The 21,215-nt window shown below is 33.9% G+C and overlaps 1 protein-coding gene across 1 annotated transcript in view; it reads right to left on the reverse strand.

Moving 5' to 3' along the window:
• APPL1 (adaptor protein, phosphotyrosine interacting with PH domain and leucine zipper 1) overlaps nt 1-21,215 on the reverse strand; it is a 48,998-nt gene that overhangs the window by 24,330 nt on the left and 3,453 nt on the right. Inside the window, exons 2-9 of the mRNA XM_074284301.1 lie at nt 14,311-14,409; nt 11,991-12,050; nt 10,973-11,044; nt 8,924-9,011; nt 7,930-7,971; nt 7,383-7,441; nt 4,495-4,641; nt 3,849-3,931 (exon numbers count right to left, since the gene is read on the reverse strand). Of these exons, the coding sequence (XP_074140402.1) occupies nt 3,849-3,931; nt 4,495-4,641; nt 7,383-7,441; nt 7,930-7,971; nt 8,924-9,011; nt 10,973-11,044; nt 11,991-12,050; nt 14,311-14,409 (650 nt within the window). The remainder of the gene's footprint in view (nt 1-3,848; nt 3,932-4,494; nt 4,642-7,382; nt 7,442-7,929; nt 7,972-8,923; nt 9,012-10,972; nt 11,045-11,990; nt 12,051-14,310; nt 14,410-21,215) is intronic.

Raw genomic sequence — 21,215 nt, forward strand, 5'->3', positions numbered from 1 at the left:
TCAGGGCATTTATATTGTGGGGTATAAGGGAAAGGTTCACTTTCCATGAGCAATGTTGTAGAGGACACCATATCAAGGTTATTAAAGTAAGCCGAGCATCAGACAAAACCAGGTATGAAATGGCAAGAACATTTCAGGAATGTTTAGAATAAAGTAGTATTGCTAGGCCTCTGGCTAGCATTCTCTGCTGAGAGCTTTGAAGTGAATTAATTTATAATTAAAAACTTACTGTGTGAATATATTCATATGCAAAATTCAGCTTAGAATCTAAAAACTAATGAAACTCATTAGACTTTGTTAAAAATATGGAATTAAAATTTAATAATTTTTTAATGTTTTTCAGTCAAAATGGATGAAAGAGAAGTTTCATATGCTCTTCAAAACTAAACAAAAACCTCAAAGAAAAATGCTTAAAATAAAAAATAAATAAATAAAAGAAAAAAAAAAAGAAATTTTTTTAAATGATCAGACCAAAGAAAATCATGGCAGTATGATAATAAAAAAAAAGTATTAGAGCAATAGAAACAAATAAAACACCACAAACCACATTGAAAAAAAATCACCCACCTTAAAGGTGAAAAGACAAGTTTTTCCTTATCTTTTATCTAAATACATCTCTTTGAAACTTCTACCTTCTGTTCCTGGTTCTGTCTTTGGAGCCCCCAAAAGCAAAAGAGACCCCTCATTCACCTCATACCCCTTCAGATACCTGAAGATGGCTATCCTCCCTGAGTCTTTTTAAACTAAACATTTCCAAATCCTTCTATAATATCTCTTGAATGGCCTCAAGTCAACATATGACATATTCAACAGAATCACAAACTATTAAGGGTCATATGAAAATGTTCAAAATCACAAATAGTAAATCTGGAGCAACCGAAAAACGAATATTGTCCTGCTGTACAGATAAGCACATCTCCTTCACAAAGGAGACAAAAGGGATTTTTAAGGGGAAATATCACATGCTATCACTGCACTGGGGGTGATTTTGCTTAATTGTTTTTGTTTGTTACTAAGAACGATTCAATGTGGAAGGAATGAAGGTGTGGTTCCAGAACTGATTGCTATATAAACTAAAAATATCAGTAAAAAAAAATTTTTAATGGGAAGTATCAAAAAAAGTGACTTGAATCAGTGATATGACAATTGAGCCACTGTTAGTGATAGCTGAATGATCATGGAAATAAGAAAAGAACTAAAGGAAAGAAGAAGTGTTTCTAGATATTCAAGAGGGAAGAATCTATAAACCATGGGTCAAATGATCTGGACTTCAATTTACAGGAAAATTCTAGAAAGGGTCACTGAAGTGATAGTAAGTACTTAAAAAAGGGAAGTGGTGATCACAATAAACCAGTGCAGCTTCACTAAAAGCAGGTTATTCCAGATTAACTTTATTTCCTTTCAAAGGGTAACTGATAAGATAATTGATGGGCAGTTGTAGATAGAGTATACCTTCATTTTAGTGAAGCATATGATAAAATATCTCATACTATTTTTGTGGAAACAATGAAGACATGGTTTGGAAGATAGTGTGATGCAATAGAAGATGCATCGTCCAACCTAAAACACTGGACTCAAAGATTAGTCATTAATAATTTGAAGTCAGCTTGAGATCTCCCCTGGGAGGGCCTCATGGATCTGTGCTTGCTGATCAGTATCAAAGTACACATTACACGCTTATCAGCTTTACTGATGACATAAAGCTGGGAGCAGAAACAGTCAGGATCCTGACAAATCTTTGAGGCAGAACTCTGAGCTAAACCTAAGAATATGAAATTTCACAAAGAGAAATGCAAAGCCTTAAATCTGGATTTAAAAAAGACAACTTCACAAAGACAAGCTTGGAAAAGGGATTGTTGGGGAGCATTTTGTATGAAAAACAAAAACAAAACCCCAAGGATTTGAGTGGGGTCACCATGTGTCACTGTGATGTGGCAGCTTACAAACCCCACAACATGCATGTGAGCTTGGGCTGCATTAAGAAAGGCCTACTTTAAGGAGTAAGAAAAGTGAGAGAAAACCACAGGGATATGACCTCATCAGAACAGATCCTGAGCAATGGGTTCAGTTAAGGATATTACTGTTTAGGAAAAAACATGTCCTTAAAAAAAGCAACCAGAGTGAGAAGCCACTGGTCTACACCACAGGAAGATGACTGGAAGGAACTGGGGAATGTTTGGAAATGACAGTTGCATTCAAACATTGAAGAGGGGTTTCTTGAGAAAGAATGATTGGATTTGTTCTATTTTGGCCTTGGGGAAAATACCCAGAGCAAATTTAAGTCCAGAAAAACTTCCTTAATAATCTGAGTTATCTCAGGAAATGATGGGTTTTCATTTCAAGCAGAAGCTGGATGACCATCTGCCATGTATATTATGGTAAGGATTCTTCTGGAATCTTTTGGACTCGACAGCTACTGAGGTTATTGCCAAATCTGGAAAAATTCTGTGAGCAATGGAATAAATGGAGGACTACTTTCTAGTTACATGGAGAACATATAGGAAAAATAAATCAAGAATTCTTATATTGGGGCAGCTAGGTGGTGCAGTGGATAGAGCACCAGCCTTGAATTCAGGAGGAGTTCAAATCTGGTCTCAGACACTTAACACTTCCTAGCTGGTGACCCTTGGCAAGTCACTTAACCCCAGCCTCAGGGGGGGAAAAATGATTTAAAAAAATTCTTACATTAATTTATAGACTGGGATATGAATTGAAATACCAATAGACTATGTCACAGAATTAGATAACAAAATTCTTAAGGAAGTTTATAGATAAGAGTAACACAGATAGTGATAAAAAGTAAAGGGAGATTGACTATGCCAGATTTCAAAATGTTCTATTCAAGAAATAAAAAACTCTAGTCACAGGGAGGGAAAATTCACACACACAACACACAGAAAAGAGAACTTAGAAATAAAATCCCAAATGTAGAAAAGCTATATGGTAAAAATTGGTATTACTGATCTAATACTCTAAACTTATAAAAAGACAAAATAAGTCACACAAAACTGGAGGGAAGACAAAAGAGAAAGAGAAAAGAAAATGCAATATTGATGAATCTATGAACTAACAGGAAGATTGATCTTAAGCTTCTGTATATCAATACAGTGATATACAACAAAAATCACAAGAATTAGTTTTGATAAAATGATTCTTTTACTATTATTTTATTCAAAATGTATTAAGGAATAAGAAGGCCAATTTATAGAAAAAAACATCCATAATTGACAATGGCAAAAATCTGGAAACAAAATTTTATGTAAAATTGAGGAATAGGAATAGTTGAGTAAATTATTTAGTACATTTATGTAACTGAAAATTATGGCACCATAAAACAAAAAACCTGCACCATGCGGAAATATGAAAAGTGTCATATGAAGTGATGCAAACCAAAATGACAAAAGTGTATTCTTACTTGCAGCTATAAGAAAATCAAAACCAAATCAAAGCCAACAGAACTTCAGAAAGAGTTGGGAAAAGGCAAAATTGTTAGTTTCCTAATTTTAAGTGTCTCTACTTTGTTAAATGATACAGTGAACTTTGGGAGTCCTCTGTAATATGTTTTTCTTATTTATTTACTTTGGCAGGGTGGTACAAGAGAATAAGCACTGATCTGAGAGTAAGGAGAGAACCCTAGGAGTGATTCCTGCCTGTGGCACTGACATTCTGCGTGACCATATCAAGTCCCAACCTCTTTGATCCTGTTTTCTTATAATGTAAAACCTCCTTCAAATGTTGTTGTGAGACAAAATGGCCATACCAAAAAAAAAAAAAAAAATTCCCATGACAAAAATAGGATGCTTTCATTGAGATTAAGCAAATGGTAACTATAACAGGAAAATACTTACTTCTGTACACTTGTTCCAATATTTGCTAAAAATTCTTCTAGCTGTTCATTGAGATTTTCGGAACCCATCTTAAAGAAACTTATCTAGGAGGAAAAAAACCAACATTTCATTTAAATGTAACTTCTAAGATACCATTATATATTATATCAGAAAAAGATAGATATAAATTCCATGTTAAGAAAATTAACATATATATACACTTTGATTTCCATAAAACTTTGATTACCTAGGGCCTTAATTCTTATTTTGTTCTTATTGCTTATCTTTTGATTATTTCAATTCTTCTACTTTTATCAGAAGGTAGGCAAAGGAAAAATAAAACTCAAAATTGTCCTGCTATTGTTTGTGATAAATAATAATAAATAATAAAATATTTAATAGTAATAACCAAATTTTCTAGGTTTGATGGGGTCTTTGGCAATAGACAATTACTCAATCTTTGGCCTGGGGGTACCCACGGGAACTCAGGCATCTATGGGCAAAGTCTTTCAGAAACTACAGTGGGCTTTATGGCATGACATGAAGCTAAAGGGATTTTAAAATTATATAATTTTCTGCTCCTGACTCATCTACAGTACAATTATAATATATTCAAATTTAAAACTTGACACAGAAATTCACTAAAGAGTTAACCTTTCATATTTACCTGAGCTTGCATGTATCCAAGCAGGGGTTCTAGCATTGCTATTTTCTTCTTATACTGAAGAGTATTCAATGCACAGAAATAATGCATCATTGTCTGGTGCTGTTTTTTTCTAGAAGTATATACATCTTCAGTAACTTCATACTTCACCTTATAATTAAGAAGAGAACAATGGCTCACTCCATTTAATGTACTTTTTGGTAATAAATATGATGAACACCCTAAAGAAAATTTGTCAGAGTTCTGCACCCATTTGATTTGACAAACATCTTCTATGTGAAAGGCTGGAGAAGGAAATGGTGATCCAATATTTTTTGAAAGAAACATTCAAATAGGGTTACAAGGAGTAGGACACAACTAAAAAAAAAAACAAAAAAAAACTGAACAAAAATGTGAAAGGTAGTGTGCCAGGTGCCAGGGATACAAAGACAAAAAAGGGCCCTTCAAGGAGCTTCCAGAAAGTAGTATAACAAGAAGTAACTATATTATTAGTCTGAGTTTTGGGAACATATCAAGCCATTTATTCGACAGCAGCATCAACAATTTAATTTTCAGAAATAAAAATTGGTGAATTCAGAATTTAATTTATATTAATTTCATGAGCAAAATATGTACTGGTAAAAGAACAGAAGGAAAAGAAGCACAGGCCACAAAGAAAATTTCAAGAGAGCTTCACAAGAGCCAGATATGAGGTTGATTAGCCTCTTTTTGCAAATAAAAAACAAAAGCTCAGAGTCTTAATATGTTCTCAATGTAATTATTCGCCCTTAAACCTCATCTGAAATAAGAATGTTTAGGTTTGAGCTGACAAGAGGGAAATAATCTTAGCCATTAAGAAATGAATTTGTAAATGTAATAAGGGAAAGGGGGTAGTATTAACCAGTTACTTCTTGGCCTGAAAATTGTCACTGAATCCTGAGCAGCACAGCAGTGAACACTGCCTCCATGTGTTCTGGCTCTTTGTTTCATTTTGCTGGCCCTGAAACATCACAATGTTAGGAGCTAATGTTGATCTAGCCTTTAAAGTATATTAAGTGGTTTAACATCTCTGCTATCTTCTTTGATCTTCACAACCCTTGACAACTATGATGCTCATTTTATAAAGAGGGCTCAGAGAAACTCACTGATTTGTTAAAGAATGTACAGCCAGGACCTAAATCCTAGAAAGAGCCAGTGTTCTTTCCATTATGCCAGGCCATATCTTTCTCAACTCTCCTAGTATAAATGATAGGTGTAAAAAAAAGAGTCAGTGTTACTTTTTACGTTAAATTTCAAAAATAATTCCAATGGAAAATAAAATCTGTCCCTTTCACTTTGAGCTCTTCTGTCCCTGTCAGAACATTTGTAATAATAAAAATAGTAATACAGAAACATCCCTTCCTTATCATTTTGTAATTTTGCACTGTGATTGCAGGTAGGTAACTCCATATCTCTGAGAGATAATCTTTTCATCTGTAAACGGGGTCTGCAAAAACCACAGCTGACAATCACAGAGCCAAGTGATGACAAAAGAACTTCACAAGAGCCAGATATGAGGTTAATCAGCCTCTTTTTGCAAATGGGAAAACAAAAGCTCGGAGTCTTAATAACTTTGTCTATAATCACATGACTGGTGGCAAGATCAACATTTGAACCTAGAACTTCTCAAGTTCATCTTTCTTCTATATCCTAGGTTGCCTCACAACTTATGCAATAAAGCTGGAGAGAGCCCACGAGTTATGGAACAAATGAAGTTAATTCCTTCTAGTTTGATCCTTAATTAAGATTCTTTTCTCCTTCCACAATGATCAGTGATACACCTTTAGAGGATATATGAGATGGAATACTAGATCTGGAAACAAAAGAATAAGGTCAGAGTCCTAGTTCCACTATTTGTCAGCTATGCTAAACACTATCAAGACATTTTAAATGAATGGTGCAGTGAGTGGACAGAGGGATGGATGTCAAATCAGGAAGACTTGGGTTCAAATCCTGCCTCAGTCATTTATTACCTATGTGACTTGTGAAAGTGATTTAACCTCTTTCAGCCTCAGTTTCCCCATTTATAAAATGGGAATAATCATAAAAATGATCTCCTAGGTAATCTCAGATCAAATGAGTTAATATGTTAAGGACTTTGCAAACTATCAAGTGATACACACATATATTGCTATTATGGTTTTAATATTTATTAAATAATCATATTTATTATAATAAAATGGTATTAATAATACTTGTATTAGCCCCTGCAAATCCTATGATACTTATTTATTATGCTATTCTACAAATATCTGTGTGGTATTTCTAGACTGTTGCCCTCATGGAATGAAGGAATGTAAAGTATTATCAAGTGTTACTATGGAGCCATATCCTGTGCTAAATTCTGGGGACACAAATATAAAAGAGCCCTGCTCAGGGAGTTCTCAGTCTGCCTGGAGAAGACAAACATGCCAGAGGACAATCAGAAAGGTTGGGAGGTCATACAGGAGTGGGAGACATCCTGGATCACAATATAATTTTAGCTAAATACTCAACAGCTCAATTTTATTTTTCTAGTATTTAAGGGATTTTTTTAAAATAACACCCAGGCATAAATTTGTTTGTTCATATGACTAATGATGTCTGAAATTTTATTTAACTATCAAGACAGGAACTATGAAAAAAACAACAACAAAAACTATGTTCTTAGAGTTTTGGAAAAACTTCTGGGTTTAAAATATTCCCAATTTTGATAACAATAAATTGTTATTATAGGAAAGAGGAAATTCATAATCCAAGAACATTAAAGCAAATATTTCCATTAAATCATTGCTAGTTATTCTTTTAAAACAGGAAAATCTAGCAAAGTTATGGCATACACACAAGTTTAATACTATGACATAATCCTAGTATCAAAAGAATTGATATCAAACCTTATCATTTTCTCTTTTTTTGGACAGTCGACTATATCTGTTAATTGCAGCATCATGATCTGGAAAACAGAAATAATTTATGTAACTGTACTATCTTGAAAGGCACTTGAAAAGTTCTGAGAAAGCATATTTTTTCCTCAATGAGAAAAAGTCACAAGATTTCTCTCTTCTCCCAACACAAGCTTCTGTCACTATGCACAAATTCTAAATTACATTTTTGCTGTTTACAAGAGTCAATTTTTTTTTTATAATATGAAGTAAATTTCCTGTCATTTACTTATTAGACCAATCACTTGTTGATACTATTAGATCTCCTCTTGTTATAGGGAGGTATTAAGTCACAATTACTGGTAATATTCCCTTATGATATTTAATTAAAAAATTCAATTTAAGTAACAGAATTACCCTTAATAATAGATTTAATTTTAAAAATTAGTCATTTTTTTCTCAGTTTGCTAGTGTAATATTAGAAAGCATCAGGCTAAAAGACTTTTTGATTTTATACATGAGTACTTCTGCTAATGATAAAAGATCAGATGGGGCTTACCATTGCTGGCAATTTGAAACACTTCCTTTAAAGTTAATATCTCTGAGGAGAAAAAAAATAGAGATCTGAGAATTATTCCAGCTTCATATTCAAATAGACATCTTGCTACCTGAATATTTTAAAATGTTTTCTGACATGCTAAATTCATTCCTAATTTTATAATTAAAATCCAAAGTGATCTTTTAATGGACTAATGGAAAGTATCATAAATCAATCAATAATATAATATATAAAATAATAAATTCCATAACCAGAAAAACTAATTTTTACCAGATCAGCCAAGAAATTTTAAAGCATTAAGATGGTACTTTGGAGTTGAAGCTGGTGGTGTGAGGAAAGCAAGGATGATAGAGGTACTAATATAAATAAACACATTTACTAACAAACACTTCTAAATCCATAATATAGTATGACCTTCACCCATCTTTTTAAAAATGGTAGATTTCAAAGACAATATTTTTTTTGGATTAGCATGGCCTGGGCTCCTTGTTTAATTTATTGTACAACGCAAATAATGTTTAAAAAAGTGATTTAGAAATAACAAATGAAAACATTAGGTTTGTTAACTATTCCTTTCTAAGCTAACCAGGGAGGAACTTTTAAGTTCTTTCTTTACCCAGCTTTGACATTGAATTTTCTTTAATTTCTACCACAATATTGATAAGTTTTAATTTCTATTCCCAAGATAAATTTATCTGTAAATAATGTAAATATTTTTCCAGCACCGATTCACTTTAATATTTGTAGATTTTGGACACATGTTAATGTATCTATCTATTTGAGTTTTATAAACTATTAGAATAGATTTAGATATAGGAAACTTTACCGCTATAATAGCTAGAAGCACAATTAAAAACATGTATGCACATAACACTGCATAATAAAAATAAAAGCAAACTGATAGTCAAGACTGCAATTGAGTCTAATGTAAATGATACAGATCATGAATAGATTATCAGAGCTAAGAATTTCAAAGTGAGTTTAGATTCCCAACCTTTTAGATCCCTTTCTTTAAACTGGGAAATAGGAAACATCATAGCATCAGCAAGTTGAGTTGAGAGTACTGCATGACAGGAACTTAGCTGGCAAGAAGAGGAGAAAAAAAAACAAAACAGGTCATACAAATTAAACAATACAAATTTACACATTTAATTTGTTTTGTTGGAATTAATGGAAAAAATTCAAAGGATGGTGGCTTAGCAGTACTAAACATAAAATTATGTTTTAAAGAAGCAGTCATCAAAATCCCTGGTAATGGTTAAGAAATACAGTGGGGAATCAGTGGAATAGGTTAGATACATATGACATAATGATACAATCAAGACCAACAGTTATCTAGTATTTGATAAACCCCCGTCCAGCTTCTGGAATAAGAACTATTTGACAAGAACTGCTGGGAAAATTGTAAAATAATGTGTCAGAAACTCCAATCCAATCCAAACTTCCCCAATCCAGAACTACATCTCACACCCCATATCAAAATAAGGTCAAAATGCGTATAGGATTTGGGCATAAAGTATGATACCATAAACAAATTAAGAGAGAAAGGGATAATTTATCTATCAGATCTATGGGGAAGGGAGAAATTTATAACCAAAGAAACTAGAAAACATTATGAAAGGCAAAATGGACAACTTTGATTACATTAAATTAAAAAGGTTTTGCACAAACAAAAGCAACAGAAACAAGATTAAAAGGGAAATACAAGGCTGGGAAAAAATCTTTACAGTCAGTGTTTCTGATAAAGATCTCATTTCTAAAATATATAAAGAACTGTCAAATTTATCCCCAATTGATAAATGGCCAAAGAATATAAACAGACAATTGTCAGATGAAGAAATTAAAGCCATCTACAGTTATATGAAAAAATGCTCTAAATCACTATTGATTAGAGAAATGAAAATTAAAACCACCTCACATCTCTCAGATTAGCTAAAATGACAGGAAAAGATAATGATAAATTTTGGAGGCAATGTGGGAACACTAAGACACTTAATGCATTGTTGGTGGAGTTGTGAATTAATTCAACCATTCTGGAGAGCAATCTGGAACTTTGCCCAAAGGGATATCAAACTATGCATATCATTTGACCTAGCATTGCCATTACTGGATCTGTATTCCAAGGAAGTCTTCAAGAAGGGAAAAGGACCTATATGTGCAAAAATGTCTGTAGCAGCTCTTTTTATGGTAGCAAGGAATTGGAAAATGAGTAGATGTTCAAAAGTTGGAGAATGGCTGAACAAATTGTGGCATATGAAGATAATGGAATATTATTGTTCTATAAAAGATGATGAATAAACTGATTTTTAAAAAGGCCTGGAAAGATTTACATGAACTGAGGCTGAGCGAAACAAGCAGAATCAGGAATAAATTGTACACAACAGCAGCAAGAATGTGTGATGATCAATCATCAAAGACTTGGTTTTTCTTAGTGGTTCAGTGATCCAAAGCAATCCCAACAGACTTGACAGAAAATGCCATTTGGATCCAGAAAGAAAACTAAGGAGACTGAATGTGTATCAACATATGCTATGCTCGCTTTTTTTTTTTTAAATCTCTCCTATGGTTTTTTTCCTTTTGCTCTGATTTTCCTCTTCTAACATGATTCATAAAATAACGTATATTAAAAATAATTTGGGGCAGCTAGGTGGTGTAGTAGAGCGCCAGCCCTGAATTCAGGAGAACCTGAGTTCAAATCTGGCCTCAGACACTTAATACTTTCTTTCTTTCTTTTTTTTTTTTTCTTCCCTTTTTGAGGCTGGGGTTAAGTGACTTGCCCAGGGTCACACAGCTAGGACGTGTTAAGTGTCTGAGACCATATTTGAACTCGGGTCCTCCTGAATTCAAGGCTGGTGCTCTATCCACTGCGCCACCTAGCTGCCCCTACTTAATACTTTCTAACTGTGTGACCCTGGGCAAGTTACTTAGCCCTAACTGCCTCAGCAAAAATAGATAAATAAATAATATATATAAATAAAATACTAATAATAAATAGATAAATTTATTAGGAGAAAATGTATTTTGTTAAAACAAAAGTATTTACCTCATCAATCACTTTTGAAAACTGCTGCAAAGTAGAGCTCATTACTTCATCATCACCCCCTAGTGGAAAACGCTGTGAAATTGAAAAACAAAAAAAGTTCATATATTCTCATTTCTTCTGGAACATGTAAATATCCATTCTTAATACACATTTTAAAAAATGATGCCACTTTTCTGCTACCACTGTATTATTATTTTATTTTATCATAATAATCTCAAACATTTCCAAGAAAGATCTATCTTGTCACAGCATGAAGGTGATGTCAGAGAAGCCACAAAAGGGCAAGCTCGGATAGGTCTTAAGCTCTTCTGGAAAGGCTTCAAATATGGAGTTAACAATGAACTGTGTCTGAAGACATATAAGTGCAGACATCTGGCCAACTAAAAGATCATAAATATGGTAAGACTATGATCTTGGATAGTGAAGCAAGCACTCACTTTTAAATAAAACAATATTTCCAAAAATATCTAAGTCATTTTAAAAAATCACTTAAAACTTAAAATATGAATAAACCTATTTGTATTATTTTTTAAAATATTTTATTTATGTATAACCAAAAATTATGACTTAAAAGCAGTCACTTGGTTTCCCTAGTCTTCAGGTTTCTTTTCTGGAAGACAAAAAAACTGGTCTCTTCAGGGTCTATCATTGTTTGACAAAGAGCGAGTGGAAAATAAATGGAAAGATGCTAGAACACTCGAATTCAAATCTAGCTAGTTTCTTACTCTTTGTGTTACAGTGGACACATTCCACCTCTCTCTAATCCTCTAATTCCTCATCTGTTGGTTAGGGATGATAATATCCAGGATAACAGCTACTTAACAGGGTGACTATGAGCATAACATGACAACATGTATACATACACTTTGAAAATCTTGAGGTCCTATGTTAATGTCAGTTATTGTTCTAAGACCATCCCTAAATGATATTTTAGTTAACATTTTATATAACTTTTTCATGAAACTCCCTCTAGATATGGGAAATAAAAAAGACTCCAAGTAACTTATTTATACTGTACCTGTTTTTCATATTCTTTTAGGAGCTTTGATGTCAGGTGTGTCGCTGCACTTAATTCATTCTATAGAAAAGAGAATGGTATTGATATTTTCAAATAAACATAATAGTAATAATTAAAAAGAAAAAAACTCAAAAAAGCAAAAATTAAAGATGAGGAATACCAAACTATTTAGTAGTCTGTAAAGTTGGAAAGAGCATTAAGTTTGGAGTCAAGAGGAATTCTGGTTCTTCTGCTCAATATCTGTAGTAAGTCACTTAATTTCTCTAGGATTCAGGTTTCATTTTTTTCCCAGGAAAATAAAGGCACTGTCCTAAATTGCTTCTGAAATCCTTTTTAATTTTGAATTCTTTAGCATGATCACTTAACATTTACTTTTAGCTGTATGTTTTCAAAATCTTCCAAGAATGATATGGTTCCAAGTATGATAGGTTCAGAAAATTAGGCTTATATCAATAATAAATCTGAAATATCAATTTTGATAGCATTACTGGAATTAAAAAATCAAGAGGAAAATATAAAAAGAAAATTAAATACCACAATGATAATCTTAAGTCCAGACATTTAAAAAAAAAAAAAGGAACAAGAGGAAATGTTCTCATTTCTGTTAAAGCCAACGAAACTGCATGAGAGAATATTGCAAATTTTATTCATTATTAAATTCTAAATCTTAATCAACTTGTGTATTTCTGAATAAAATCTACTGCCCAAGTAAATCAACTCTAACCTTAATTCAATTATTGGTTACTACTCTACAATGGATCAAAATAAAGTTCAAATTTTCATTTCTCCTTACTTCTAGAGTTACTAGTTTTATAAAAATGAAATATATGTAACCAGTTTTCTTTATACTTTATTAGCTCTTTCAGATAACATTTAGCAAGCATTCCAAATTTAAAAGATATGACTTATCCTACCATCAATGTCTGTGATAAATGGTACAATCGATCCCAAAAGGTCCTTTCAATACTATTCTTAATATATTATTAAAAAACCCCTGAATTACTGTATCTTCTTCCAATATGATCCCAAGACCAGCCCAAACTAGTGTCAAATTTGTTTTTGCCTTTCATTGAAGATTATTAAATATTCTGGAGATATACTGAGTACTATATGTAGGAAGTTCACTGATTCACTAAAGCCCTATTTACAAAGAGAGGCTATAATTAACTTTTTCTGGGAATGAAAGGAAAAAAAAGATAAAAAACCTTCTAGCACAACTTTTTCAAGTTTCAAAGGTAGTGTGTCCTCCACTCTAATCCATTACCTTCTTTCTACAATGAGTTCTAGCACTTTTCTGTTCAGTCTAGTCCCTTTGAGATGATGAATTTTATTTTATTTTTCTTTCTTTCTTTCTTTTTTTTTTTTTTGCTTGGTTATCTTGCGAAGCAATTGGAGTTAAGTGACTTGCCAGTCAAACTAGAACATGTTAAGTGTCTGAGGCCACATTTGAATTCAGGTCTTCCAAGGCTGGTACTCTATCCACTGGGCCGTCTAGCTGCCCCCAAGCTAATGAATTTTTTAAAAGATTTATTTTAATTAGATCTACACTATATATTCAAGGATTTTTCAGAAGAGTCAGTCCCTCTTCCTATATCCTTCTAGAAAGTTGCTGGATTCCTCACTTTACTCCTCAAACCCTTTGGAAGTTGAGGTTGTTTAGCTGTACCCAACACTTTGTGACCCCACTGAGGCATTTTTGGCAAAGATATTGACTGGAGTGATTTGCCATTTCCTTCTTCAGCCCATTTTACAGATGAAGAAACCGAGGCAAAAAGAACCAAGTGACTTGTCCAAGGTGATGTTCCTGACTTTAAGGCTGGTACTCCATTGTATTACCAAAATATAAACCCTAAATTCCTTCCCTTTTCAGGATTACTTCTGGTCTCAGCCCTTGTGATCCCCACATGCTACCTGGAAGCTCGGTTTTTCTACTGTCATATATGCTCCATTATCCAGATAAAAGTTCCTGTTCTCTACCACTGGCTACCAACCAGATCCAAAGTTTTTCTGAAGTATTATACATCTCCTTAGTATGGGCTAAATTCCTTAAAAACCAATTTTAAGCTTTTGTAGTTCAGATTTCTTTTATTTAGAATAGTGTTGCTATGGAATTTTATGGAATGAATTACTCCTTGCAATGCTGTTTGACTTAGTCATGTTTTTGTAGAATCAATTAGGCAAGATACGCATGCACTTCAGAAAAAATAATTACTGTATAATGTAATATATATGAGGCAATAACTGAAATGTGGATTCTAGTTCAAGATATTTGTAATAAAACTGCATGAATAATTCATATTTCAGACTACTCATTCTTTACCTGTGCATCATAAATTCGACGCATGGCTTGATATAACTGATTCATGTAATTGGAAATAGCTGCAGCATCTTCTTCAAATACACCCAGCAGGGACCGTGTCTGTATTAAATAAAAAGAAATAATTTATAGTTATTAAGTGGGAAAAATTATTTTAACTTCATAATAGAGGTATAAAACTCAGATTTCTAAATTTAGAAACCTCAGTAATTCTGAAATCAAATCTGTGGGTTCTGTGGCTAAAAGTCAGTACTCTTTAGTTCTTAGTTTTACTTCTTGAAAGTAGAAAGCATTTTCTAATTATATCAAAAAACTAGGCTGAGACAATAAAATTGAGGTTTTTAAAAATAATTAAGTGGTTACAGGACCACCAAGAAAATTAAAATAGTCGGTATTTAGAAGTATCATTTATTAAAAGTACAAGATACATTAACTTTTCTGCCCAAGCTTCATCAAGGTGTGGAGATGGCCCTAGGTTCTAAGAGGTTATAACAACTGAATACAAACTCTTAATAGTTTCTATCACACTGGAAAAGTTGTAAATAGGGCTCTGGTAATTGACTACTTTTATCATTACAAACTTAGCTTCTCTCAAGCATAGAAAAACTCATTACCAGAAGGCTGGCCAAAAAGAAAATTGCTTTGTCTACAACTACTTTAGTTTAGAGCTATGACAATAGGGCTACAAAATACAACAATGGAGATGGGGAATAGGAAGGAGAGGTACGCAGACTTTTAAATTATAATAATTATACAATTGTTTTGGGGTATTACTGGATGGCTTAACCTCCATAATATCTATAGATCAGATATATTAATCATCCTTGCACTTTCTTTCTAAACCTAATATCAAAGCTCCTTTAAACCTGTCTTGATCTTTGCAGGCTGCCTCAGCATTCCTTGGACTTCTTCCACCATTAGAAAGATAAAAAGCTTAAGGTAGTCCTATGATGTCATTCAAACAATAATTACATATTTGAATGATTAAATGATCTGTGACATGTTCCCCTTTTTAAAGTGAAAAACCAAAGTATACATTTTTTTGATCAAAAGTAACTAATTTTCATTAGTTATTATCATTAACATTATCATGAAGAAAACAATGAAGAACAAATATTCAAATTACATGCAATTTTTTAGATCATTATATTTTAAGCAAACTGATTAAAACCAAACATCCATCAATCACACTTATTAGCTGCATGTAAATTAATTTTAGAACTTTAGACAGTGGAAACATGAAAGAATTGTTAACATGTTGCAATTAATTTTTCTGTATGAAAGTAATATGTTCTTGTTAATCAAATATTAAGTTGATGTTAACTTAATGTATTTGAAATCATAGACTGAAATAAAATATTCACCATTAATTTTGTAGGTCGATATATAAAGCATGAGTATTAATATTATCTTAAAATTAAGCTATTACCTAGAGTAAGGAACCAGAGAAGATTGATCACTAGAAACTTTTTATTTATTATATTTACTAAGGAATAAATTTAAAAATTTATTTGAAGAAATAGTATTTATATATTTTTTAACTTAATGAACAGCTAGTATTATGGTCATGGATAAAAATAAAGTGCCTATTCTATTATTTAAAAAAAAAAAAAAGACTTAGGCAAAAGAAACTATTTGCAAAGTATACCAAAATTTGGGGTGAGAAAACACCTATACCAACACAACCCAAAGTCTAAATAAATCTCACTTTTGTTGCTTGAAAAAGTCAAATGTTGATTATTGCAGAGAAAATGGGAAAGTGTTATGGGCCAGAACTTCAAACAAGGTGCTAATGCTTATGCACTAGTTCACACCTTTAAAGGAGTTCATACCATTAGAGAGCATATATAAGAAGGAGTTCACAAACCCATAAAAGGACAAGCCTACTCTTGGACTTCTGGGATATTCACAAGTCAGAAACGCACAAGCCCACTCTCTGGGAGGAGGAGTCAAGATTCATTCCAACTTTCACCTTTGTGCGGGCTGAGACATTGGGAAGAAGAGAGGCTGAGGCTGACGCTGGCAGAGACAAAGGACTAGCAGCAAGAGTTCTCGGAACCAAGGAGAGAGATAAGCCTCTAAGAAAGCTAACCAGGCCCTAGGAAAAGATTCAAGACTTTGAAGGAGACAATAAAGGATTTGGACTTTAATTCCTGGCTGCATTCAGGATGATTGAACTGAACTAAAACTAAGGCTGCCTCCAAAAGCTCCCCAAGAAACCTGCTCCCAGAGAACACTGTATTTTAGAGAAGAACATTACATTTTGGCGCCCAACGTGGGGCCACGAACTTTCATCTGTGACCCAGAAATTAGGGTGAGTATAAGAGGGGAAACTCTGTTAAAGAGCTAAAGTAGAATTTTAGCTGAAATGGGACAGATGTTTAGAAAACAAATGTCTCTTTCTCTTCAAGGAAAATGTGTAGGGAGCATTGTCAGGGTTATGAAAAGCCAAGGTTTGAATATAATTTGGGAGCAGATCACTGAACTTTTAGAAACTGTACAGTACACATCTCCTTGGTTTTTTATGGAAAAAGAATTGGATCTAGAGGAGTGGAAATTAGTAGGAGAGCAACTATGTCAATTCTATAATAAAAATGGACCTGACTCAATTTCCAAAGATACACTTAATACATATAATTTAATACAACTGGCTTTCAGAAATTATATAAGTGTTAGACTAAGGAAAAAGAAGAAAAAACAGGAGGGTTATCCAACTAAACTAGGTGAAAAGGAGGAAAAATCAGATAAGAATGAAGTTAAGAAGCATTTCCTATCCTCTGACTTACCTCCCTCAATTAACCATTCATGGGTGGAGGGAGAAGGAGAAGAAGCAGTAATGCAATCAGCCCCACATATGAAGCATCCTATGACAAAATTACAAACAAGCACTGGTCAAAGCAAAAAATGAAGGACAGGATGTATCTGATTTTATAAATGCATACCCTTGACTGAAGAGCTTGACTCTTCAGGTCAAAAAAGGAGAAGATACACTCCTTTTGATCTGGAAAAAATTAAGGATTTGAAAAAAGGTCGCACTCTTTATGGGGCTACATCATCTTATGTTAAAATGTTTCTAGATAGTTTGGCTTATGAAATCCTAACCTCCTGTGATTGGAAATCCATAGCAAGGACATGTTTAGAACCTAGACAAAAGTTGTTGTGGCTTCCGGAGTATCATGAATTATGTAGGATTCAAGCCAGACGCAATAGGCAAACAGTAGTTAATGTACAAATCACTTATGACCAACTAGGAGGTGAAGGTCAGTTGGGAGAGAATTCAGAACAGATTAATTACCCCACAATAGCTTATGAGCAGATTGCAATAAAAGCTTGGGGTTCTCTCCCAGAAAAATATCAAGGGAAGCCTTCACAAAAATAGAACAAGGTCCCAATGAACCCTTTGTAGATTTTGTGGGACGTTTGCAAACAGCTGTCACAAGAACTGTTGGAGAAAATGAAACTACAGAAATAATGACCAGACATCTGGCTAAGGAAAATGCCAATGAGGTTTGCAGAAGAATTATATGGGAACTACACAAAGATGCTCCTTTAGAGGAGATCATAAGACGCTGTGCCCCAATGGGCACAAATACCCAGACTATGATGAACATGGGAAGACAAGGTCCCTCTTGGCAAGGAACTTATGGAGAAACTCGTTGATGTTTTCAATGTGGAAAAGTTGGACACCTAAGAGCTCAGTGTAGATATGGAGATAGAATGAGACGGTGTGAGAGAAGACCTAAAACCCTATGTCCAAAATGCCAAAAGGGTTTCCACTGGGCCTCAGAATGTAGATTGACCCAAGGAAATGAAAGACAGGATATCAGCTCCAAGATATCATACAAAAGACAGGTGGGGCATGATGGCAGCTGAGTTTACACCCAGAGAATCTTTAGAAGTTCAGGACTCTGATGTGATCTATCAGCCAAAAAACAACCAGATAACAGAAAGGGATTACAATTGGGGGAAATACAGGCCTTTAAAACCAATAGGGCAGTGTCCAGTGCAAACAGTTTCAACAATAATTGCCAGGTGATGAGAAGAAATCCCAAAAGTGGTAAACAGAAGGGACTAAATAGGTTAACTGCCTGGGAGAGAGGGTTTGCTTGTATTTTTACAGAAAGAAAAGGAAACAGATGGGTGGCAATGAGCACCTGGAGAGACAGAAAAAGAGAAAAATCTGAAAACAAAGGGAAAGACCTAAGAACAAAATCTGCAGGAATCATTGGATTCCCCAACACAAGATAAGACTGTTGCAGGACTTGAAAACCAGCAGGAATCATTGGATTCCTGGTACGTGAACTAATGGACAATGGATTCTTTTTGGACTATTTCTAGGACTTATGGACATGTATAAATCCTCATGTTAATTCATGTTATTTGTTACATCACTTCCAGCCTGTGTTATATTGCTATGTGCTTATGTAATTTATGTAATTATGTGTAATACCTCCCATATTGATGGATTTATGTATACCTGTTTTAAGAGTGAGCCCCTTCAGAAACCTGCTAATCTGATTTGATTTCCCATTTCCTTTGGTGTTTTCACTACTTTTTTGAGCAGTCAGGGAAGGCGTGATCACCCTATGTTCTAAATCAAAAGAAAGTAGGAGATGTTATAGGTCAGAACTTGAAACAAGGTGCTAATGCTTATGCACTTTGTTCACACCTTTAGAAAGCATATATAAGGAGGAGTTCACAAACCCATAAAAGGACAAGTCCACTCTTGGACTTCTGGGAGATTCACAAGTCAGAAACCCACAAGCCCACTCTCTGGGAGGAGGAGTCAGGAGTCATTCTAACTTTCACTTTTGTGCTGGCTGAGACATTGGGAAGAAGAGAGGCTGAAACTAGCAGAGACAAAGGACTAGCAGCAAGAGTTCTCTGAACCAAGGAGAGAGATAGGCCTCTTAAGAAAGCTAACCAGGCCCCAGAAAAAGATTCAAGACTTTGAAGAGGATTTGGACTTTAATTCCTGGCTGCATTCAGAGTGATTGAACTGAACTGAACTAAGGCTGCCTCCAGAAGCTCCCCAAGAAACCTGCTCCCAGAGAACACTTTATTTTAGAGAAGAACATTATAGGAAAGCAACACCAAAAAGATACTGATTCTTGATTTTTACACAGTAATTTTTCAAGCTGTTTTATCATCATAACTTCCACCCTCAACAACATATAGTTGACTACTACCATCTAATACTCTATTTTTTGCACAAGAAGTTCTCTCACATACACATAAAATTTAATATTTGCCTAAGATCATAAAACAGTTAAGATTGTGTAATAAGAGTTCATGGTCATTTAGTACTACACCTTGCAGAGCAGAAACAGGCTGAGTTTTACAGACAAGATCTTAAAGTATCCTTTCCCTTCTTTTTATAAATAAAAAAACTGGAAATTTTTTTTTTTGGCAATTAAATTTGATAAGAGATTTTTTTCATGGAAATAGAGCTCTATCTAGTATTAGAAACACTGAATAAATGAGATTCTTCAAAAGAATGAATTTATGAAAACTAAACTATGATAATTACCTGGAAGTGAGAAAAATCAATTTAAAACAATCTATTAAGCACTTGTTATGTAGCTTCCTTGTTCTATTATGATTATCATTTAAAAATCATTTTCAAAGATTTCAAAGTTTCTAAAATAATCTTAACAATTCTCATTTCCATTTTTCTCTAATTAGATGGTTTATGGATAAAAGCTGAGAATGGCTAAAATTTTAAAAGACAGAAAAACAGCCAAGTTCTTAGTTTTATCCATAAGTTTTTGAATTACATTACATTCATCACTGTCCTCCATATACCCAACTCCTTCTCATACGGTATCTCTAAATATAATTTTCTAACTGGTGCCAAATTATTAATTAAAATAATGAACATGGTACAGTAATTGGCTACCAGTAGAAATGTTTCTGTCTCCTCTTTTCTACTCCCCAAACCCAGTGGTACAAAGTAATATTCCAATTGTAATTTAACTCTGTTACTTCTGGATCTAGATCTGTTACTTCTGGATTTTGAACATAAAAACAAACCAAAAAGAATTGCTGTATTCTAGCTTGTTTCATATTGGTGCGAATAAAGAAATCTAATATTCCAAGGTATTAACTGTGTTCAGGACATAAACCTAAAAAACTTCTTTTCTTTACCTCAATATGCATATTTTGCAAAAGAAATTATGCAATAATATCTGAGCCAGTTTTTGTGGGACTTGTATCATGGATGAAATATGATATTTTTATGTTAGAGGAAAAAAGAGTAAAAATGACCAAGCCATACATAATCAACAATCCTTTTAGTACTCCATAATTGATTCCCATCTCACCTCCCAGAGAAGTTACTCTCAACCTTCTCCTTCCTCCTTAAGTCTTCCAATGCCAATGTTCCCAATGCCTTCCTTTTCAATGCCTTTCAGAAGGTGAGATGCTCAAAGTTAGAGAAGCCACCCCAAACGGTCATCAGGACTATTTGTGTTGAATCTGTGGCAGTGCATTCCGAGTTGATGTCAGTCTGATCAGTCAGTCGGACATACGGTAACCCAACCCTAACATAAGTGATATCACTTTAATTCTCTTTAAAGATGAAGGACAACCACCAACCAGCTTCCACAGAGTCTGGCCTCCTATTCTCCTAGGGAAACTGAGGCTATTAGGCATGAGCTCCTCTTCTCATTTTCTTCATCTCAAAACCACTTGATGTCTCATTCCCCATTTTCTTCTCCTACCAATTTCTGACAATGATGTAACTTTGGTCCTCACCAAGGCCAACTGCTTTACATTTGTAACTGATCCGGTCCCCTTTTCTTTCCTCTCCCCCTCTCAGTCTCTCTACCTACCATCTATCTAGCTGTCAAACACACCCATGCCTCCCTCTTTCTTAAAAACCCTTTGCTAGATCTGACCATCCTCCC

This window comes from Sminthopsis crassicaudata, chromosome 1, assembly GCF_048593235.1.
Source record: "Sminthopsis crassicaudata isolate SCR6 chromosome 1, ASM4859323v1, whole genome shotgun sequence".
Lineage (NCBI taxonomy): Eukaryota > Metazoa > Chordata > Mammalia > Dasyuromorphia > Dasyuridae > Sminthopsis > Sminthopsis crassicaudata.